General features: G+C 38.3%; 2 protein-coding genes across 2 annotated transcripts; one reads left to right on the top strand and one right to left on the bottom strand.

The window, feature by feature from the left end:
- Nucleotides 1–8,366: 8,366 nt before the first annotated feature.
- Nucleotides 8,367–11,077, top strand: prlhr2b (prolactin releasing hormone receptor 2b). The gene is made up of 2 exons (XM_042509994.2): nucleotides 8,367–8,840; nucleotides 9,392–11,077. The coding sequence occupies exons 1-2, from the start codon at nucleotides 8,392–8,394 to the stop codon at nucleotides 10,023–10,025; spliced, it is 1,083 nt and encodes a 360-aa protein (XP_042365928.1). The 5' UTR covers nucleotides 8,367–8,391; the 3' UTR covers nucleotides 10,026–11,077.
- A 637-nt stretch (nucleotides 11,078–11,714) lies between these two features.
- brf2 (BRF2 general transcription factor IIIB subunit) lies at nucleotides 11,715–16,697 on the bottom strand. The gene is made up of 4 exons (XM_042509596.2): nucleotides 15,861–16,697; nucleotides 14,597–14,656; nucleotides 14,167–14,488; nucleotides 11,715–12,917 (listed from the first exon to the last, which is right to left on the bottom strand). Exons 1-4 carry the CDS (start codon nucleotides 16,009–16,011, stop codon nucleotides 12,110–12,112), a joined length of 1,341 nt encoding a protein of 446 aa, XP_042365530.2. The 5' UTR covers nucleotides 16,012–16,697; the 3' UTR covers nucleotides 11,715–12,109.
- Between the last annotated feature and the right edge of the window lie 74 nt (nucleotides 16,698–16,771).

The raw sequence follows: 16,771 nt of genomic DNA, 5'->3' as shown, positions 1-16,771 counted from the left end.
GGGCAACATACTTGTCTAGAAAACGGGCATGTATCACAGGTCAAAAGGGCAGATGCAAGAGCACCGCCTGTGTATATTTGTCTAGACTCCTGATGCTGCATACAGATTTCTGATACAGAAGCAGTGCGGGCTTTGCAGCACTCATCCCCACTGACACTCCACTCACTCTATGCAGCACAAACGGGAGGAAGAAACATAACAAAACCCCCATCAGACTTTGTTCACCAGTATATTAGATTAAAAACATCTGCACCCATTTATGTCTTTCTCTGAGGGGCCACCCTCTGTGGCCATCTGCTGAAAGCCTCATTTAGTTATTTCAGAGCGTTCAGTGGTTTTCAAGGCAAAAACTGTGAAGTTGATCCGAGCCCTAGAAATGCCCCGGTGTTAATTTGTAAACATCTAAGTCATAGGTGTATATTTGCGGGGTGGGGGGGGGGTGTGGGGCGCAGGGGCGCAGGGGACACATTCCCCTCAGTGTTAAGAAGATTAACAATATTAAGATTAAGTACATTTTTCCTCCTCAAAAAAACATTATAGTAGCCGAATGCTTTTATTTCAACATAATTAAAGTCATTTACACCATAAATTTACGCAGCAAATGCTGGAAATTTTCTGGTGGAGAAACCCCAGACCTATCGTTTTATATGTGTCCCCTCAATTTTAATGCAAAGCATGCATCTGTGATCTCAGTGGTGCATTTGTTTTGTGCAAGGTGTGCAAGGTTGTCCCTGTACATGTCCTTGCGTAGCTTTGGCATCATGATAGAAGAACAGCATTTGTATTTCATTCAGATGAAATGCTTTCAAACAGATTCAAAAGAAATCCTTTTGCTTTATCCCGCTCAATATAAATCGTGTTTACGAGTACCTTTGTTTATTTGAATTCATGGCATGGTGTCTATTTATTAGACACAAAGAGGATTTGATTTTTCACTGTGTACAATAAAACATGGCGTAATGAATGTAAACACTTAAAGAAGACCCTTAAAGAATGTTTCAATAGGACCACCAAAGAAACCAGTTTCTCTATCAACTATTCTTAACAATAATGTCAAAGCCAGGATTACAAGTGTTTCATTTTATATGCACTCGCTTATGGATTGAGAATACAAGTTGTTCTCTGTTGGGGCAGCATATTCTTGATAAATGTAAGAAAACTCAGGCAGAGGTGATAAACAAGTGAGGCAAAGTGGGTATAACAAACACTTCATAACTGCAGGGCTGTACTGAACAAAAGGTCACACAAGACATTTGTTCATATCTACTTTTACAGCTTTATGTAATGCCTAAAGTATATTTTAATAACCCTAATAAGAATAAATGCAATGCTGCAAATATTGCCATAGCAACAGAGATAAGAGCAGACATCCTAATGCATACTGTTTGCCGAACCCTCTGACTGCAGACATGTAGGTGGGAAGATGAGACACAACTCAAGATATTGAACATAATGAAAATAAAGACTGCAGCTATCTGCTAGGTCAAAAGATTGCAACTGTTGCTTTTGTCCAATAAGTAACAGCAAAGAATGACATAATAACTACACACATGGCAAAACAACCAAAAAAGAGACACAAAATGGCTACAAAGATAGAGTCAACAACTACAAAGAGATACAAAACAACCAAACAACATAAAATTACCTCAAAGAAACCCAGAAAGACAGCAGACAAAAATACCAACAAAAAAACCCCAACACAACACAGAACAACATAAAATAACATAAAATACAAAAGAAAACCCCTCTCTGCATAGGTCCACAAAGGAGTAAGCCTGTGTGTATTTTTTGTGAAGCATAATGACAGCACAAACCATCGGCAAAACAACCTAGAAACCCAATATGATTCTTTTAGGCTTACCACTGATCTTTAAAGTATGAGTATTCAGTGAATTATCTACATGTCAGTAATAGAGTCAATATATGTAAAAGACCTTAATAAAGTATGCTTTATCTAAATCAGCCATGTATTATTGTACATCAATTCAAGCTCATAATAACATCCTTTGCTAACAGATCATTACAACTCAAGTTAAACTATAACGATCTAATCCACACGTTTACATTCCTAAAATGTCTAATTCTCTGCCTGTTGGCCTGAGCAGCTCTCCGACGGTACATTTTACTCATCTGGAGTCAACATAAAGCTCTAGACCTGTAAATATTGCAGCCTAATCAGCGTTTCTCATTTGTGAAAACACTCTGACACACACTTGCATTAAAATTCATTTTTTAAAAAATACACTGGAGTAATGATTATGGAGGCTCATGGGGCCCTTGGCAGCAGACGCTTCATCTCCTTGACTGCTGATCACTCCATACAGAGTGTATTTGCATCAACACATCAACATATTTTAGCATTTTTTAATGGCCTTTTAATTAATTAATTTATTTATTTAGAGGAAAAACTCCCACATTATCCCTGTACCCACAGGGGTGCTTTTCTCTATGAACATTTCACTGACAAATAAAAGTATTGCATCCTACAATGCCGTCCTCGGAACCTGTAATCATTTTGTGAAGGTGAATTGATTTATTTTATTTTCTCTCTTGCTAGTGTCTCATGTAATTGATGACCTTGGCAATATAGGATTGCAGTGCTTTCATTACAATGCATGCAGAGGGAATGTGATCTGTATGAAATGTGTATGTTTTGCAGTCATTCTCATTATCAGCAGTATGGATGTTTATGTGTTTACATGCAGCAAGGTTATTGTCCTTTTTCTTTTCAATATGTCATATTTTTCTTCAAACAGATGATTGAGTTTAGAAAGGTTTGTTCATAAATCTTTTACCTTTGACAGCACCCAGAATGGGTGCAGCTTTGTCCTAAGAAGGTTTATCTTTTTCATTCATAGCTGTGTGTTCTGACATGTAAAGCAAATTTCCAGCTCGTACTCACTGCTGCAAAACAGAAATGACTCGACAGAGGCACAACTGCGCCCTGACTTCCATCATTCATTCTCCGTCTCCAACAAAAAGTTCATTTTCTTATTATTCTTAACAGAATGAATGAAATGATTTAGCCTTATTCTGCCGTTTGAGGACGTGTTACTGTGAATCACAGAGTACTTTAAAAAACCTTTTATCCAGTGAATGTTCCTGAACAATGGAGTTACTGTGTAAGCACTCATTTTTCAAGGTGGGAGTTCGGGGCATAATGGAGGCAGGGGCTGCTTAAAAGCTGCACTCCACTTCACTTACAATTTAGAAAGAGTTTTGTTGAGAAAAATCCAACAGAGACCCTGGTAAAGTTATTATATGAGGTGCAAAATTGTTATTCCTTTGAAAATGAGTTATAAGTGGCATGTTCTCTGCATGACCAACTAACCTTATTTTAAAATGCTATTATTATCTATAAATAGCAATTGGAAACAATAAACCTGCAGCATCTTTATAAATCAATGAATGTCTGTTACATTCAAGCCATTGCAGAGCAACTTGCACAATACAGATTAAGTTTATCGCCACCAGGGAAAACTCTTTGTATTTGACTGTGTATAACACAGTTGTGGTGTCTGTGGAGACTTTCCTTTACTGCCATACTGGAAGTGATGCATTTTGTCTCAATCAGCCAGAGTTAACAGGGAAAGGAAGAAGGTGGTGGGACCATGGAAGCTAAAAATCCTAAGAAGTGTCCAAGAAAAGTTTCCAGAGTGAATGCTCCAGAAAAAGAACATGGGAACGGCTAAGGTAATTAAAGCTGCAAGCAGCGATGAAAGGGCCTTCGCACCCCCACGCATGTTTGGGTTTCCTTGCGGGACTCAGACTGACGCAGTCGCTCATCTCTGTGAAAGTCGGATAATGCACGCAGAGAATGAAATATTTCATGATGTAGTACTTCCAGTGGCCACTAAATGGCACTGGAGGGTACATAAATACCACATCACCTTGGTGTACATCATTTGTAGACCAAACAATGAAAACTTCATGTAAATTAATTAACATTTAAACAAAAAACCTATTTGAAATGTTGAGCTTGAACCTTATGCAGGGCAGGTAAGATTTACAGGCCGCTTCCCAGAAAAGAGTCTGAAGTGCAACTTCGTTTGAAATGTCTGAAGGTTGAGCTCAGTTGGTTTGAGGGCTTGTCTGCAAACTATGAAATAATTAGTTTAAACCTCACCCAGGACAGGTAAATTCAGTTGTCCAAAGCAAAAAGCTATATTCAAGGTAAAATACAGATGAAGTGTCAGATGCATGGCTCAGTCTGTTAAACATGCAAAATATCAGGTTTGGCTCGGTGGGTAAATCAGGTGGTTAGTGTGTCTGAGGTTGTTTGTTCACATCTTTGTCTTGGAAAGGTGATTTGTTTTTTATGGCATAAATTAAATAAAACATAGGCTGATATATCATCTGTCAGTTCTGCTGATATAAGTCTTTGATAACATACCTTGCAACGAACACTAATAAACACATAATTGTGAAGCGGGTGTATTTTGAACCAAATTGCAGCACAACCGACCACAGAATCAATTTGCAATGTCTTTATTTAAATTCAGCAGCACACAGAAATAACATTACAAAAAACAACAGTTCAAAGAGCTCAAAAAACAAAAACACTGAGCTGAGTGATAACCACTAAACAAAGTCTCTGTCTGTTCGCGGTTTCACAGGAGAGCAGGCAAAATATGTTGTCCAGACAGGCAAGAGTTGGTTACTAGGTGAGCACAATGTCCAAGCAAACAAACTGGCAAGGGACAATTAGCAGGGATGATGAAGCCAGGTAAACTGTCCAAAAACCAGCGAAGCAAAAACATTTTTCACCAGGCGTTTACTCATGGGCAGTGAGTGCAGCGGAAAAAAACCCAACAGAAAATCTCATGCTGAAGCGCTGCAGGTGAAAAGCGCCCAACAGCCACAGGCAACCAGACACCAGGTTGACCAAGGCAAAACTCATGATCATGGACAGAACGCTGTGGCGTTTTCTGAGAAGCATAAAATACAGGTGAGTCGAGGATGGGCTAGGTCAGAACCGGGAGATCAGGTAGAGAAATGCTGGAAAGTCTCACATGGCAACAATCTGCCAACCGGGTGAGTGTGAGGCTGGAGTCTTTATGCTGGGCTTGATTGGTGGTGATCAGCTTCAGGTGAGTGTTATCAGGTGAGTGAGAGCAGGTGTGTGGAGTGAGCAGGGGAGATACAGCAGTGGAAAAGTATTGAGTGGTGATTGGGTAGTGAATCTGCCGACTGTGAGAAAGTGTCTCCTGAATATTCATATACTGAATACTGAAATACCTGCCAAGAACTTAGCTGATTATCGGTCTCACTTCTATATCAATGAAATATTTCGACAGACGTGACTGCTGATACTGAGCTAAAATGAACGTCAAAAGTGTGAATTGTTTGGGGGTTTAGCTCAGTGGGTAAATCAGGCAGATTTTGTTATTTAGGTTGCTAGTTCAAGTCTTATTTGTGACAGGTGATTTTTGACTTCTATGGCATAAATAAAATAAAATATCTGCTGATATACGTGTCAGCTCTGCTGATATAAGTCATCAATGACAAACCATGCATTGAACACTTAAAACAGTTAAAAAACACACAATTGTGTCCTTGTCTCCTGAATTTTCATATACTGAATACTGAATTTTCTCTGCCAAGGACTAATTATCACTATATATCAGTCGAGTTTTTGACAGACATCACTGGCAATACTGAATTTTGTGTTTCAACAGTCCACACAATAAAACTCAAAATTTAAGACCATGACATATCTATGCAAACGCTTATTTCAAAACAGGTAACATTTTCAATCAGTTCCCTCCATAATAAATGATCAATACACAACTTCTGAAAAAAAAAGTGCATTAACAGCACGTTAGTAGTGTTAAATCAGAAGTCTACTGGCAATGCATCTGTGCATTGATCGACAAGATAGAGACCTGCACGTTTGTGAACACATCGATAATTACTGTTATCCTGAGATCCATCAGTCCTGACACTAACTAATCACTTCAAGATCAAACGTCATCGTCAAGTCCAACCTAGACATCAATCTTTTCGGCTCTCTACCATCTTGTTGGCTTTCTGTCATTTTGCACAGACATCTCTCTCTCCCCCTGCCTCCCTATATATCTCTCCCCTCTCTCGCTCTCTCTTTCTGAAACAACAGCAGCTGCAGCTCACTCACTGTGGAGGAGCGCACAAGGAAAACCTGCTCCTCATACTCACTCAATCCATCTCTGCACTGAAAAACAACAACACAGGTGAGTTCATGTGATTTTTGTCAAAACATGTCTTTGTTTTCTTTGTTTTCTTTTCCTTTCTGTTTTTCTTTTTGCATCCCTCAGGTCATAGATAATGGTAACATATTTTCTCCAAGACAGAAAAAATAACTATTGTATAACATAGAATAGGATGAAATCAAATTATTATTACTGAAATCTTCAGTTTGGCTATTAAATGTATTCATAATAGTTGCAGTAACATATATTTCACCCCTTTAAATGTCAACATGTCACAAAATAGCACTGCTTATGAATTTCATAAGAACTGCTATTTATTTTCTCTTTTTTTCCATTTGCATGTTATTCAGGCCACAGGGGCTATTGAAGTAAGTTTTTTGCATACCCTGGGTTTTACATATCTATTTTAAAATGCCATCTTATAAAAAGAAATATGCATTCATAAATAAAAATTCTGAGCTATGTATTTTATGTTGTGTAAAACATCTTGGCATTATAATTCAGACATCTATATTTAGACTTAATAAAGCCAGACAATCCTAATAACAGTGGAGATGAATATTAGTAAAAAAAAAAGCTTTGAATACGGCATCTAATTAATTGAAGAGGGTACAGAAAGTGAACACGTCTATCTCAAATTAATAAAGCAAGGAACAACAACTATGTTGGTTTTTATTATATTATTTTGTCACAGCACTGTAAGATCCAAGTTGATAACATACTGTACCATTTGGGTTGAGCTATTTTTGTATGTCTAATCATATTCAGGGAAAGTCATTGTAAGCTAAATAACAGAAACCTGACTGCAACTTGAGAGCTGTAGAAAGCCCAAAGAGTTGGTTAGTCGGTAGTTGAAATTTATGTAATGAGGCAGGATGAAAAAGATTTTTTAAAAAATGTGAAGAAATTATATGCAAAACATAGAAAAAACCACATTAGCAAAGATGAGCTGTGGTCACAAGAAGACTCTCCGAAGACCAATGCCAAATGATTGACTGTTAAAATTTTTGACTACGTAAAATAGTCTGTCATTGCAGGAGCATTATTTTGTTAGGCGAGTCCATTATTTCATCCACAACTTGTACTGTAATTTCAATATCTGATTCACCAACAGGCAGTACATGTGACACAATATACAAGCATTTGACTCAATTAGGTGCTCATATCTCAAAATTTGCATGCAGCTAAAACACCGTAAAAAATGTAACATTGTTCTGCATTGTTTTTCCACAGTCAATGGAAATATGCACATACATCAGATAAATAAAAAAATAGAATCCCAAAGACATTAAAGGGCAAATTCCTCATCTTTTCATTCATATTACAAAATGGCTTTTTTACAAATTAAACAAAGCCCTATCATTTACAGGATTTGTTTACATGATGTAATAGCAGTGAATATGCACGGATCCAGTGTGGACAGAGAATACCAGTATTACAAAATGCAACTAACTAGCACTATGCTTCTGTGACGCTATCCCAATATCAGTATTTAACTGTCATACGAGCACAATGCAAAGAGGGACTTGCAGGGACTTATATGCACTAACATGCATGCCCTGCCAGATCTTCTACCTCAACAAAGAACAGAGAAGCCCATATCACATTACACACAATAACATGACTTGATTCTCTGCTCAGGACACCTTAACACCACATCTTTGGTTGTTTATTGCTATATTAATGCGCTGAAGATCATAAAGAGCTCCTCAAATGCAACATTTTAAGTCAACGTCCATAAAATGTAATTAATAAATACTCCACTGATGCTGCAAAGTGCTAAAAATAGTCAGCTGCTCTGTAATAAGACTAAAACAGCACTGTATGCCCTTTATATACAGACTCAACCCTGTGATTTGACATTTTCCATTTGCACATGTGGAAGACGCACAATGTTGTGCCACCCATCTTAGATATTCACATTCAAATGCCTTCATAATTATACATCCTCTAATAACATGCACTTCATCTTTTACTCTGAGGACGTGTATCGGAAAAAAGCATCGTTATGCAATAATTGCCTTTCCTTTTGTAAATGTCATACATAGATTGTTGTTGTTGAAGTTGCATTTATAGTTTGCATACATTGCTCAGAATAAATACATTCATAGGACCTTTGGAAAAGTTTGTAATGTTCTGTAATAACAGTGGTTTTATTGTGTTTTGAACAGTGTAAATACTGGCAAATTTAGGCTTTGCTGCCATGGAGGGCAATCACAGTGGTTCGACTGGGAGCACACAGCCGTCGGTGTCAGGACAGCAGACAGATGGACAGGTTTATGAGGTTGCGGTGCAGAACAGCTCCACTAACCACAGCTCCCAGTTTGCAGATGTGGCTCTCCTGCAGACCTACAAGCCTCTCATCATCCCCTGCTATGTGCTTGTTGTGGTGGTTGGTGTCTTTGGGAATTACCTGCTCCTCTACATCATCTGCCGAACCCGCAAGATGCACAATGTCACCAACTTCTTCATTGGAAACCTGGCCTTCTCTGACATGCTCATGTGCGTGACCTGCGTCCCCTTCACTCTGGCCTACGCCTTCAACCCACACGGTTGGGTTTTTGGCCGCTCGATGTGCTATCTGGTGTTCCTCATCCAACCAGTCACAGTTTACGTCTCAGTCTTCACGCTCACAGCGATTGCTGTGGACAGGTGGGTGGATCTACACAGCAGGAATAATCTCACACAGATCACAAGTGACATTTGGAATTCATTTTGAGGATCACTTTGATCATCAAAGTTTATAGTCTCTGTTGATTTGTGTAACATGATTTTATTGACCTTTTAGCCAAGAATTTCTGAAAAAATAGATTTAAACCTCAAGCAACCATACTATAAAGATGAATTGAATTTCAGCTCTCTATAATTTAACACATTATTCTCAGTTTGAGTAGAATGACAAGCCAGAAATAAGACATCCAGGATATTTAATCATTATGTCATAATGTTTCATTCATACTCACTTAAAATTATGGTGATTTGCAGGTTACTTACTTTTAATTATAACACTTTTCACTCCTCATGCTTAATAAAGTAATGGCTTAAATATGAGTCATTTTGATTCAGCTTTAATACATTATGTAACAAAGAGGGTTAAACTTTAATCCAATTTTTTGATAAATCATGCAACAATTCATTGGATCATTTTTAGGCATGCATGAATGAAAAACACTACGCACCCTTTACTCTTTCTTTTTTTGCAGATATTATGCAACAGTTCATCCCCTGAAGAAGCGTACCTCTGTGGCCACCTGTGCCTCTGTCCTTACGGGTATCTGGCTTTTGTCCTGCGGGCTGGTAGCTCCAGCAGTCGCCCACACCTACCACGTAGAGTTCAAAGAAGAAGGCTTCACCATCTGTGAGGAATTCTGGTTGGGTAAAGAGAAAGAAAGACGAGCTTATGCATACAGCACCCTGCTGGTCACTTATGTCCTGCCATTGTCAGCCGTCTTTGTCTCTTATCTCTGTATTACTGTTAAACTGAGGAAGTGTGTTGCACCAGGCCACAGGACAAAAGGCCAGACAGGTGCTCAACAAGCTCGCAAGAGAAAGATCTTTCGCTTGGTTGCACTCTTGGTGACAGCCTTTGTGGTGTGTTGGCTTCCTATTCATGTGTTTAATGTGCTGCGAGACATAGACATTCACCTCATTAACAAGCGCTACTTTTTACTCATCCAACTGCTGTGCCACCTGTGTGCCATGAGCTCATCCTGTTGTAACCCCTTCCTCTATGCTTGGCTACACGGCCGCTTCCGCACTGAGTTGCGGAAGATGTTCAAGTGCCATCATCGTGTTGGAGTGCCTGCTAATCACTGTGCTGCCAGTGTGGTCTTGTAATTACACAGTGAAGACAAGTGTTTGCCATTGTTTCAGTGTAACTTGCTGATTTGTTATGAGTAAAAGCAGAAACATTGGCGTTTCAGACTAATGGAGTTACCTCTGACCACCAGTAAAATCCTCTGGAACTTTCATGGATATCAGCCTTTTTTTATGTTGGTCGATCTTTTGGCTCTGAGGAGAGGTCAATCTATTTGGAAGAATGAGGGTGTTAGGTTTCAGTGAGTTACTTAATCTGCCTGTTAGAGTTTCACATATGAAATTGAAAACTAGAAACTTTGACCCTGATGACAGCAGTTGAAGGAGTGCAAGTTGGTGTTTATCCTTTGTGGACCATGAATATCCATAACTTTTATTGACACCTAGCCATTATATAACTTGTGTAAAAGATTCCAAACTGGAAATTAACTATCCACTAGGAAGCATGAATGTGCCCAGTAAACATTATGGCAATCTGCCAATTTCATCAATACAGACAGAATAACCATGACTTTGTGATTTTGTGGGTTGACAGCTGCATTTTTTTTGAAATACAGAGATAAGTACAACTGGTAAACTTGTTTATTTCTGTGGTCATTTTCCTCTGAAGCTAAAACTTTTAAAGATGTAACAACCATATCTACCATTAAGGCTTTGCAGTGTGATGCCAAATACATAGGCTAATAAAATTGGTCATGTTTAACATGTTCCTGAATCAGCAGCAGCAGCCGTTTGAGTGATCAGTGACAGTAAAACCACATGCGGAGGGGCTGAAACTCTCCAGCAGGAGGAGGATGAGGCTTCTAACCAAACATGACACCCCAAGCAGGAGGATGAAGTTTCTACTTGACCACGCCACCCCATGGCCAGCCAATGAGGAGAGACAGAGTGGAGAGAGTGATGATGCGACAGACCTCCAGATAAAGAGGAACAACAGATCACTCTGTGTGCTTTTTGGGGCTTTTTGTGCTTTAACCTTATCTTGTTTACACATTGTGTTAGATGGTATATGTAACTCTCGTAAAAAGGAGTGAGGTAACAGTTGCTTTTGATTTACGCTTTTGACATTTTTATCTTTGAATAAAGCCTGCCTCGAGCAGTTTTAACCTTTTTCTACCATCCCTGGGTGTTCACCTTTTCATTCTTCTGAGAATCTGGTGAGTGAAAACGTAAAACAGCGTCCCAAGACACGCCATAGCATAGAATGTTGCAAAAAGGGCCAAAAACACTGTAATACAGCACGTCGAACAAATGACTGAAAATACCATATTATAGTACGGAGAAAAACCGACCAGAAAGGCTATACTATAGTATTGCAATAAATGTCAAATATGACATGTCCCAAAAACAGCTGAAAACAGCATAAAATAGCATGCCGAGACACGCCATAGTATATAGAATATTTCAAAAAGGGCCAAAGACACCCAACATAGCACGTCAAAAAAAACGACCAAAGCTGCTATACTATAGTATGGCTAAAAATGTAAAAACATGACACATGTGTTTAGTATACACTAAACCTTTTTACTGAGATTCAACTTTCTAGAAAAAAATATTATAATTTTGGAACCCCCCTGCAGTAAATCTGAGAACCTTGTAAGGGTCCCTCACTGCCTGTTAAAGCCCCAAGGTAGTCTCTATTTCTCCAAAAACGCTTTAAGAACTTTACTGAAACAGCTGATCGTCAGTTTTGAATGAATACATGAAACATTAAAAATATATACCTTTATTTAATTTATTAACAAAATGTGGATCTCAATGGAAACTATTTGGCTAGTTGTGTGATGTTGGTGTTTTCATATTTTTAAGTTTAGAAACACTATCTGAGGTAAATACTTGTCAGTTAAAAAAACTGTTATTTGGTCAAAATGTGTAAAATAAAAAATGTCATCATACTCTAAACAAGGTCTACGAGGTCTTCACTCTGCATTAACTGAACATTATGTGGTGTTTCCAAATCCATCTATTTTTTAAACCACTTCAACATATTTTTATTTGAGAGTGAATCAAGTATAAGCAGCAAAAAATAAATAAAAACTCGTCATCAACCAAGTCTGGAAAGTAAAATATCTGCATCCTTATTGGTATAGTTCAATCTTAATGAGTTATGATTTCTCAATCTCAGATATCTTCTGCATCAGAGCAAAGTCTCGAGCTTCCCGAGGAGTGCGGATGTATGAGTCGATTTCACTGTCAGAGATTTCCTCATCACCGGTTACATCCTTGACCTCAGGCTGCTCCGCCCTCCTTCTCTTTGCATGGATCACACATGGGGGTGCAAACAGCACTCTCTTCCCCCAGTTTGTTACTGAATCTTTGCCCCCCTGAGTGTCAATGTGCATTTCGGGCCCTGTGCATAGATTTTCATCTCCATCTCCTGGTTGCTGGGCCCTTTCAGCATTCAGTTCAAGATGTTCCACGGAGGACGCGTTTGAAACTTGGGCGGGAGCCGTCTCTTCAGTTAGAGAGTCTTCGCAGCTGGCCTGACTCTCAGCCAGCAGAGCGTCCTCATGGGCTCTCAGAGCCCTCCTTAGCAGGGCAGGCCGGTGCTTGAGAATGTCCTCCACCAGCTGAACGACATTATCTGGTGTCACAGCTTCCCTGACCCAGGGAATCTCCTTACCCAGCTTACACAGCACCTCCTTCATCTCGGTTATTCTCTTCGTAGCAGGCTTTTGCTTTTTCACTTTGGCAATCTGACAGAATTTTTCCAGGGAGACTTTCAGACGGTGCTTGTTGGGTTTCAAGGACTGCCAAGACAAATAGATTGCCGCCATCATGATGGGGACGGGTGTACGGCCAGTTACAATCCAGGAATCTGCTGCCAGCTCCACCAGGCCCATGGCACATTTGGCCAAGTCCGTGGAGTTCTCAGCCAATTCTTCAGGAACATGAAGTGAGCTAATTTTGTACCTGACAAAAAGAAAAAAAATAGTTATTAGTAAGCGTAGACCTCGTCATTAGCTGCAACCAAAAAAGCAGCTAAGCTTCCCGGGGTCCTGATCTTCAAAAATTATGATATGCATAATCTTAAGCATTTCTTATGCATGATTTAGACCACAAATGGTGCTGTTTTTAAAAAACTAACCAAATAAAAATCATCCCATATGTAAACATTGGTAAATATATATATATATATATATATATATATATATATATTAACATATTAGTTACACCACAGGTGAGCTGTATACATGGGTGTACAGAAGGCTCTGAATAATGAAAATTTCCCATAATTAGAACACATACTAAACTTACGAATCAACATATTAGCCTGAGCATAGAGTTCACAGCACTGTCGATAAATATCTCTGTCATCACTCAAATCATCAGTAAGAAAATGACCAAGGTATTTTATGTCCTTACATGACATAAGAGGAACATCACACAAATTAAACTCTGGAAAAACAGATTTCCTGTCCTCTCTGATTCAAACTTTCATGACATTTCGGGACTAAATATAATATCATTATCTTGGCCATACTGTGAACATACTTTCAGTAATTGGCGAAACCCAGCACCATATAGACTAAAAATGACCAGGTCATCCACATACATCAGATGATGGATGGGATTTTCCAGCAAAGCAGCCTGTGTTACACCCGTTCTGTTTTTTCCAGATAATACACAAGTTATGTGTTTTTGAAATCTCCTCTAAAGTACAGCAGGCTACAAAAATACTAAACTATTAAATAAGCCACTGTTACAATAAAGTTCAATAAATTACTGTAATAACAAAGTAAAACAAAAAATGCTATAAAAAGCAAAATGAAGTAATATTATAATTAGGTTAAAGTATTGTTAAGTTTTAGAAAAGTATTATTATCACAAGGTTAAATAAAGTACTGTTTAATTAAAAAAATACAGTACTCGCGTATAACTGACATATCACACACCCCTAATTTATAGTAGACCTGGGCCATAAAAAGTCAGTCCTCAATAAGATTAATTCTCTGTGTTTAACAGGGGATGATGAAAATGAATGCTGACGTATAAATTATCCAGATGTAGCTGCTGTTTATGTCTTGCTATTCTACAATGCAAAAAAAAAAGTATATATACATATATGTTTTTGAACGGCCTGTTTAACTATCATGTTGCTGATGAAGTTTTTCAGGTGTTTCCCTCTAACTGACCATTCAGACCACTGTCCTTCACTTACTCCTGACTGTGGGCCTCCAGAACATCTGTGAAGTTCGTGATCGGAACCTCAATGTTGAGAATCTTGACCATCTCTTGGTAAACCCCTCCCACCACCATCGGGTCGGCATCCAGCAGGTAGCTGATGGTTCCCATGGTTATGGGCCAATTGAACTGTCTGCAGCTTGCAATCACGCAGCAACCACCAAGAATTTCTTTCTTCTGTAGGCTGACTTTGATGAAATGTTGGTGCTGATAGGCCTGCTGATAGTGGCTCTGTGAGAGATTCTCGATCTCACTCTTCACCCTGAGAATCTGACATATGGCTTTCAGGCGCTGCAGACCTGTAGAGGTGTAACAGAGTGATGTGAGCATGTTAGAGCAGTGGGAAGAGCTACTATATAACAATATCTCTAACAAGCAAAAGGTCCCCGCTGGAGAGAAGATCTCACCTTTTTTCAGGTTCATACAGGGCTTTTTGGTCACAGCAGTGGTTCGGCTGTAGCTGACTTCTGTAAAAAGCACACAGAGCAAAGTCAAAGACAAAATCTAATGGTAACTGTAGAAGAAATGTCAGAGGGTTAGTATTAGCAAAGACACCAGCACATATGCACCCATCACCATGCTGTTCAAGAATGCAAAAACACTTTTGGCACAGTTCTACAATTTCTGTACAAACTGGTGCAGCATATTTCTAAATAAAAGTGTTTTAAACCAAATTATCACTAAGTGCCCAGAGTAGCTTAATCTTAATCTTAATTTACCTATAGAGGTAAATGAGAATATATCATTTTTCATGCACAAAAATTTTTGCTTTTAATTATTTTAATTATCTAGACTAATAGAATGTATTTACACCTTTTTGCATGAAAAATGACTTACATTATTATAAACTAATGGCTGTTTAATATTAATTAATCAGCTAATCATTTCAGCAACACATATACTTTCATATGATTTGTGTGCAAAATTTTTAATTTGTAAAGTAGTTTTCAAATAATTGTAGGAGTGAAAAGTACAATATGTCCCTCTGAAATGCAGTGCAGTAGAAGTAGAAAGTGGCATAAGATTAAAATGCTTAAGTAATGTAAAAGTTCCTCAGATTTGTGCTAAAGTGCAGTATCTGAGTAACTGTTACAATCCAGCTTTGGTCAGCAGAGGGACGCACAGTACCTGAAATTTCAGTAACTGGGATCAATGCACCAAGTATAGTGGTAGCCCAGAAAATCCAATCATTATTATTCAAAAACATTGTCTAAATTTGATAGAATTATATTTATACTTTTTTTTAAGTGTTCCTCGAATATAACTTATTTTTTATTTGCACAGGACATCAAATTGTGGCCTGTGAACACGAGACGTATAATATTCTCCTAGAGCAACAATAAGATAACATTGGTGAACCTAAAAAAATGAATAAATAAAAAAAAAAAAAAATTTAAAAGTATGAACAAAGAGAAATTTTATTTCTATATCGTTTCTTGCACGAGGCCTAATATTCCACCAAATAAACCATAACAAAACATACAGTGACAGTAGTGACAGTATAGAGTGTGTGAGATAGCAGACAACATACATGAAATCAAAATATAATAAGTCCTATTGAAAATGACCCTCTTAAGAGTTGTCTCGTGCATATGAAGAGTTAAAGCATTATGTCACGAAAATCTTTTGCAGGTTACACTTATGAGCCCTCCGGATCACCACTGTTCATACCTGAACATCCAACGAACTCCTCCGCGGCCAGGACTCCCTCAGACACCACCGAGCCGCAGTCCGCACACACCATCTGGGCCTGACAGTACAGATCATCGTCCACAACGTTGGAGGAGCCGCAGCCCGGGCAGCTCAAACCCGCACGAGACATCTTACAAACGAGCTGCTACCGCGTGCGTACGGTGACTTCTATAGATCAACAGTATCAAACAGGTGTTAGTCTGCACAGCTGCAGCTCGCCGGTGGGCTCCACATGCACATGCAGGATTTGTAAACAGCTGCTAAACGATCAATAAACGTCTCTGTATCCGGTCTGATGGGGACCAGTAAATCATGTCCGGGTCGATACAAACGTTCGGGATGTTAAAGGTTCCGCTTGCTCCTGCTATAGGGGAGACTGGGAACGGTTGCAACACTTTTTACATTTCTTTCAGTTCATGGCACTTTCATCACATACAATAGTGACTTTGTTTAATAACGTTTTTATATCATACTTTACCATGACCTTTTTTTTCATGGCACTTTTTTCCATATTTTTTTCACATGCTATACTATTACATTCTGTTTTTCCAAGACATTTTTTTTTTGCATACCATACTATGACTTTTGTATGACATATTATTGTATGTTAAACTATGACTTTTCTGTAAAATTGTTAAAGCCTACTTTATGATTATAAAATTATGATTTTTTGTGATGCTGTTATTGCATACTAATTTGTGACTTTTTTTAAAATAACATTTTTAACATGGGTCTACTATATGACTTTTTAACCAGATATCCATCGCCTAAAATACTGACTTTTTTCAATGACATTTATACACCATACCACACTGTTTTTTTTTCTTTTATCAAATACTTCACTGACTTTTATCATAACATTTTATATCATATTATACTGTGATTTTTTT

Source organism: Plectropomus leopardus, chromosome 20 (genome assembly GCF_026936395.1).
Source record: "Plectropomus leopardus strain MGB_pleo_1.0 chromosome 20, ASM2693639v1, whole genome shotgun sequence".
Taxonomy (NCBI): domain Eukaryota; kingdom Metazoa; phylum Chordata; class Actinopteri; order Perciformes; family Serranidae; genus Plectropomus; species Plectropomus leopardus.
The sequence above is the reverse complement of the archived record's forward strand: the minus strand, read 5'-3'. Positions and strand labels throughout refer to the sequence as shown.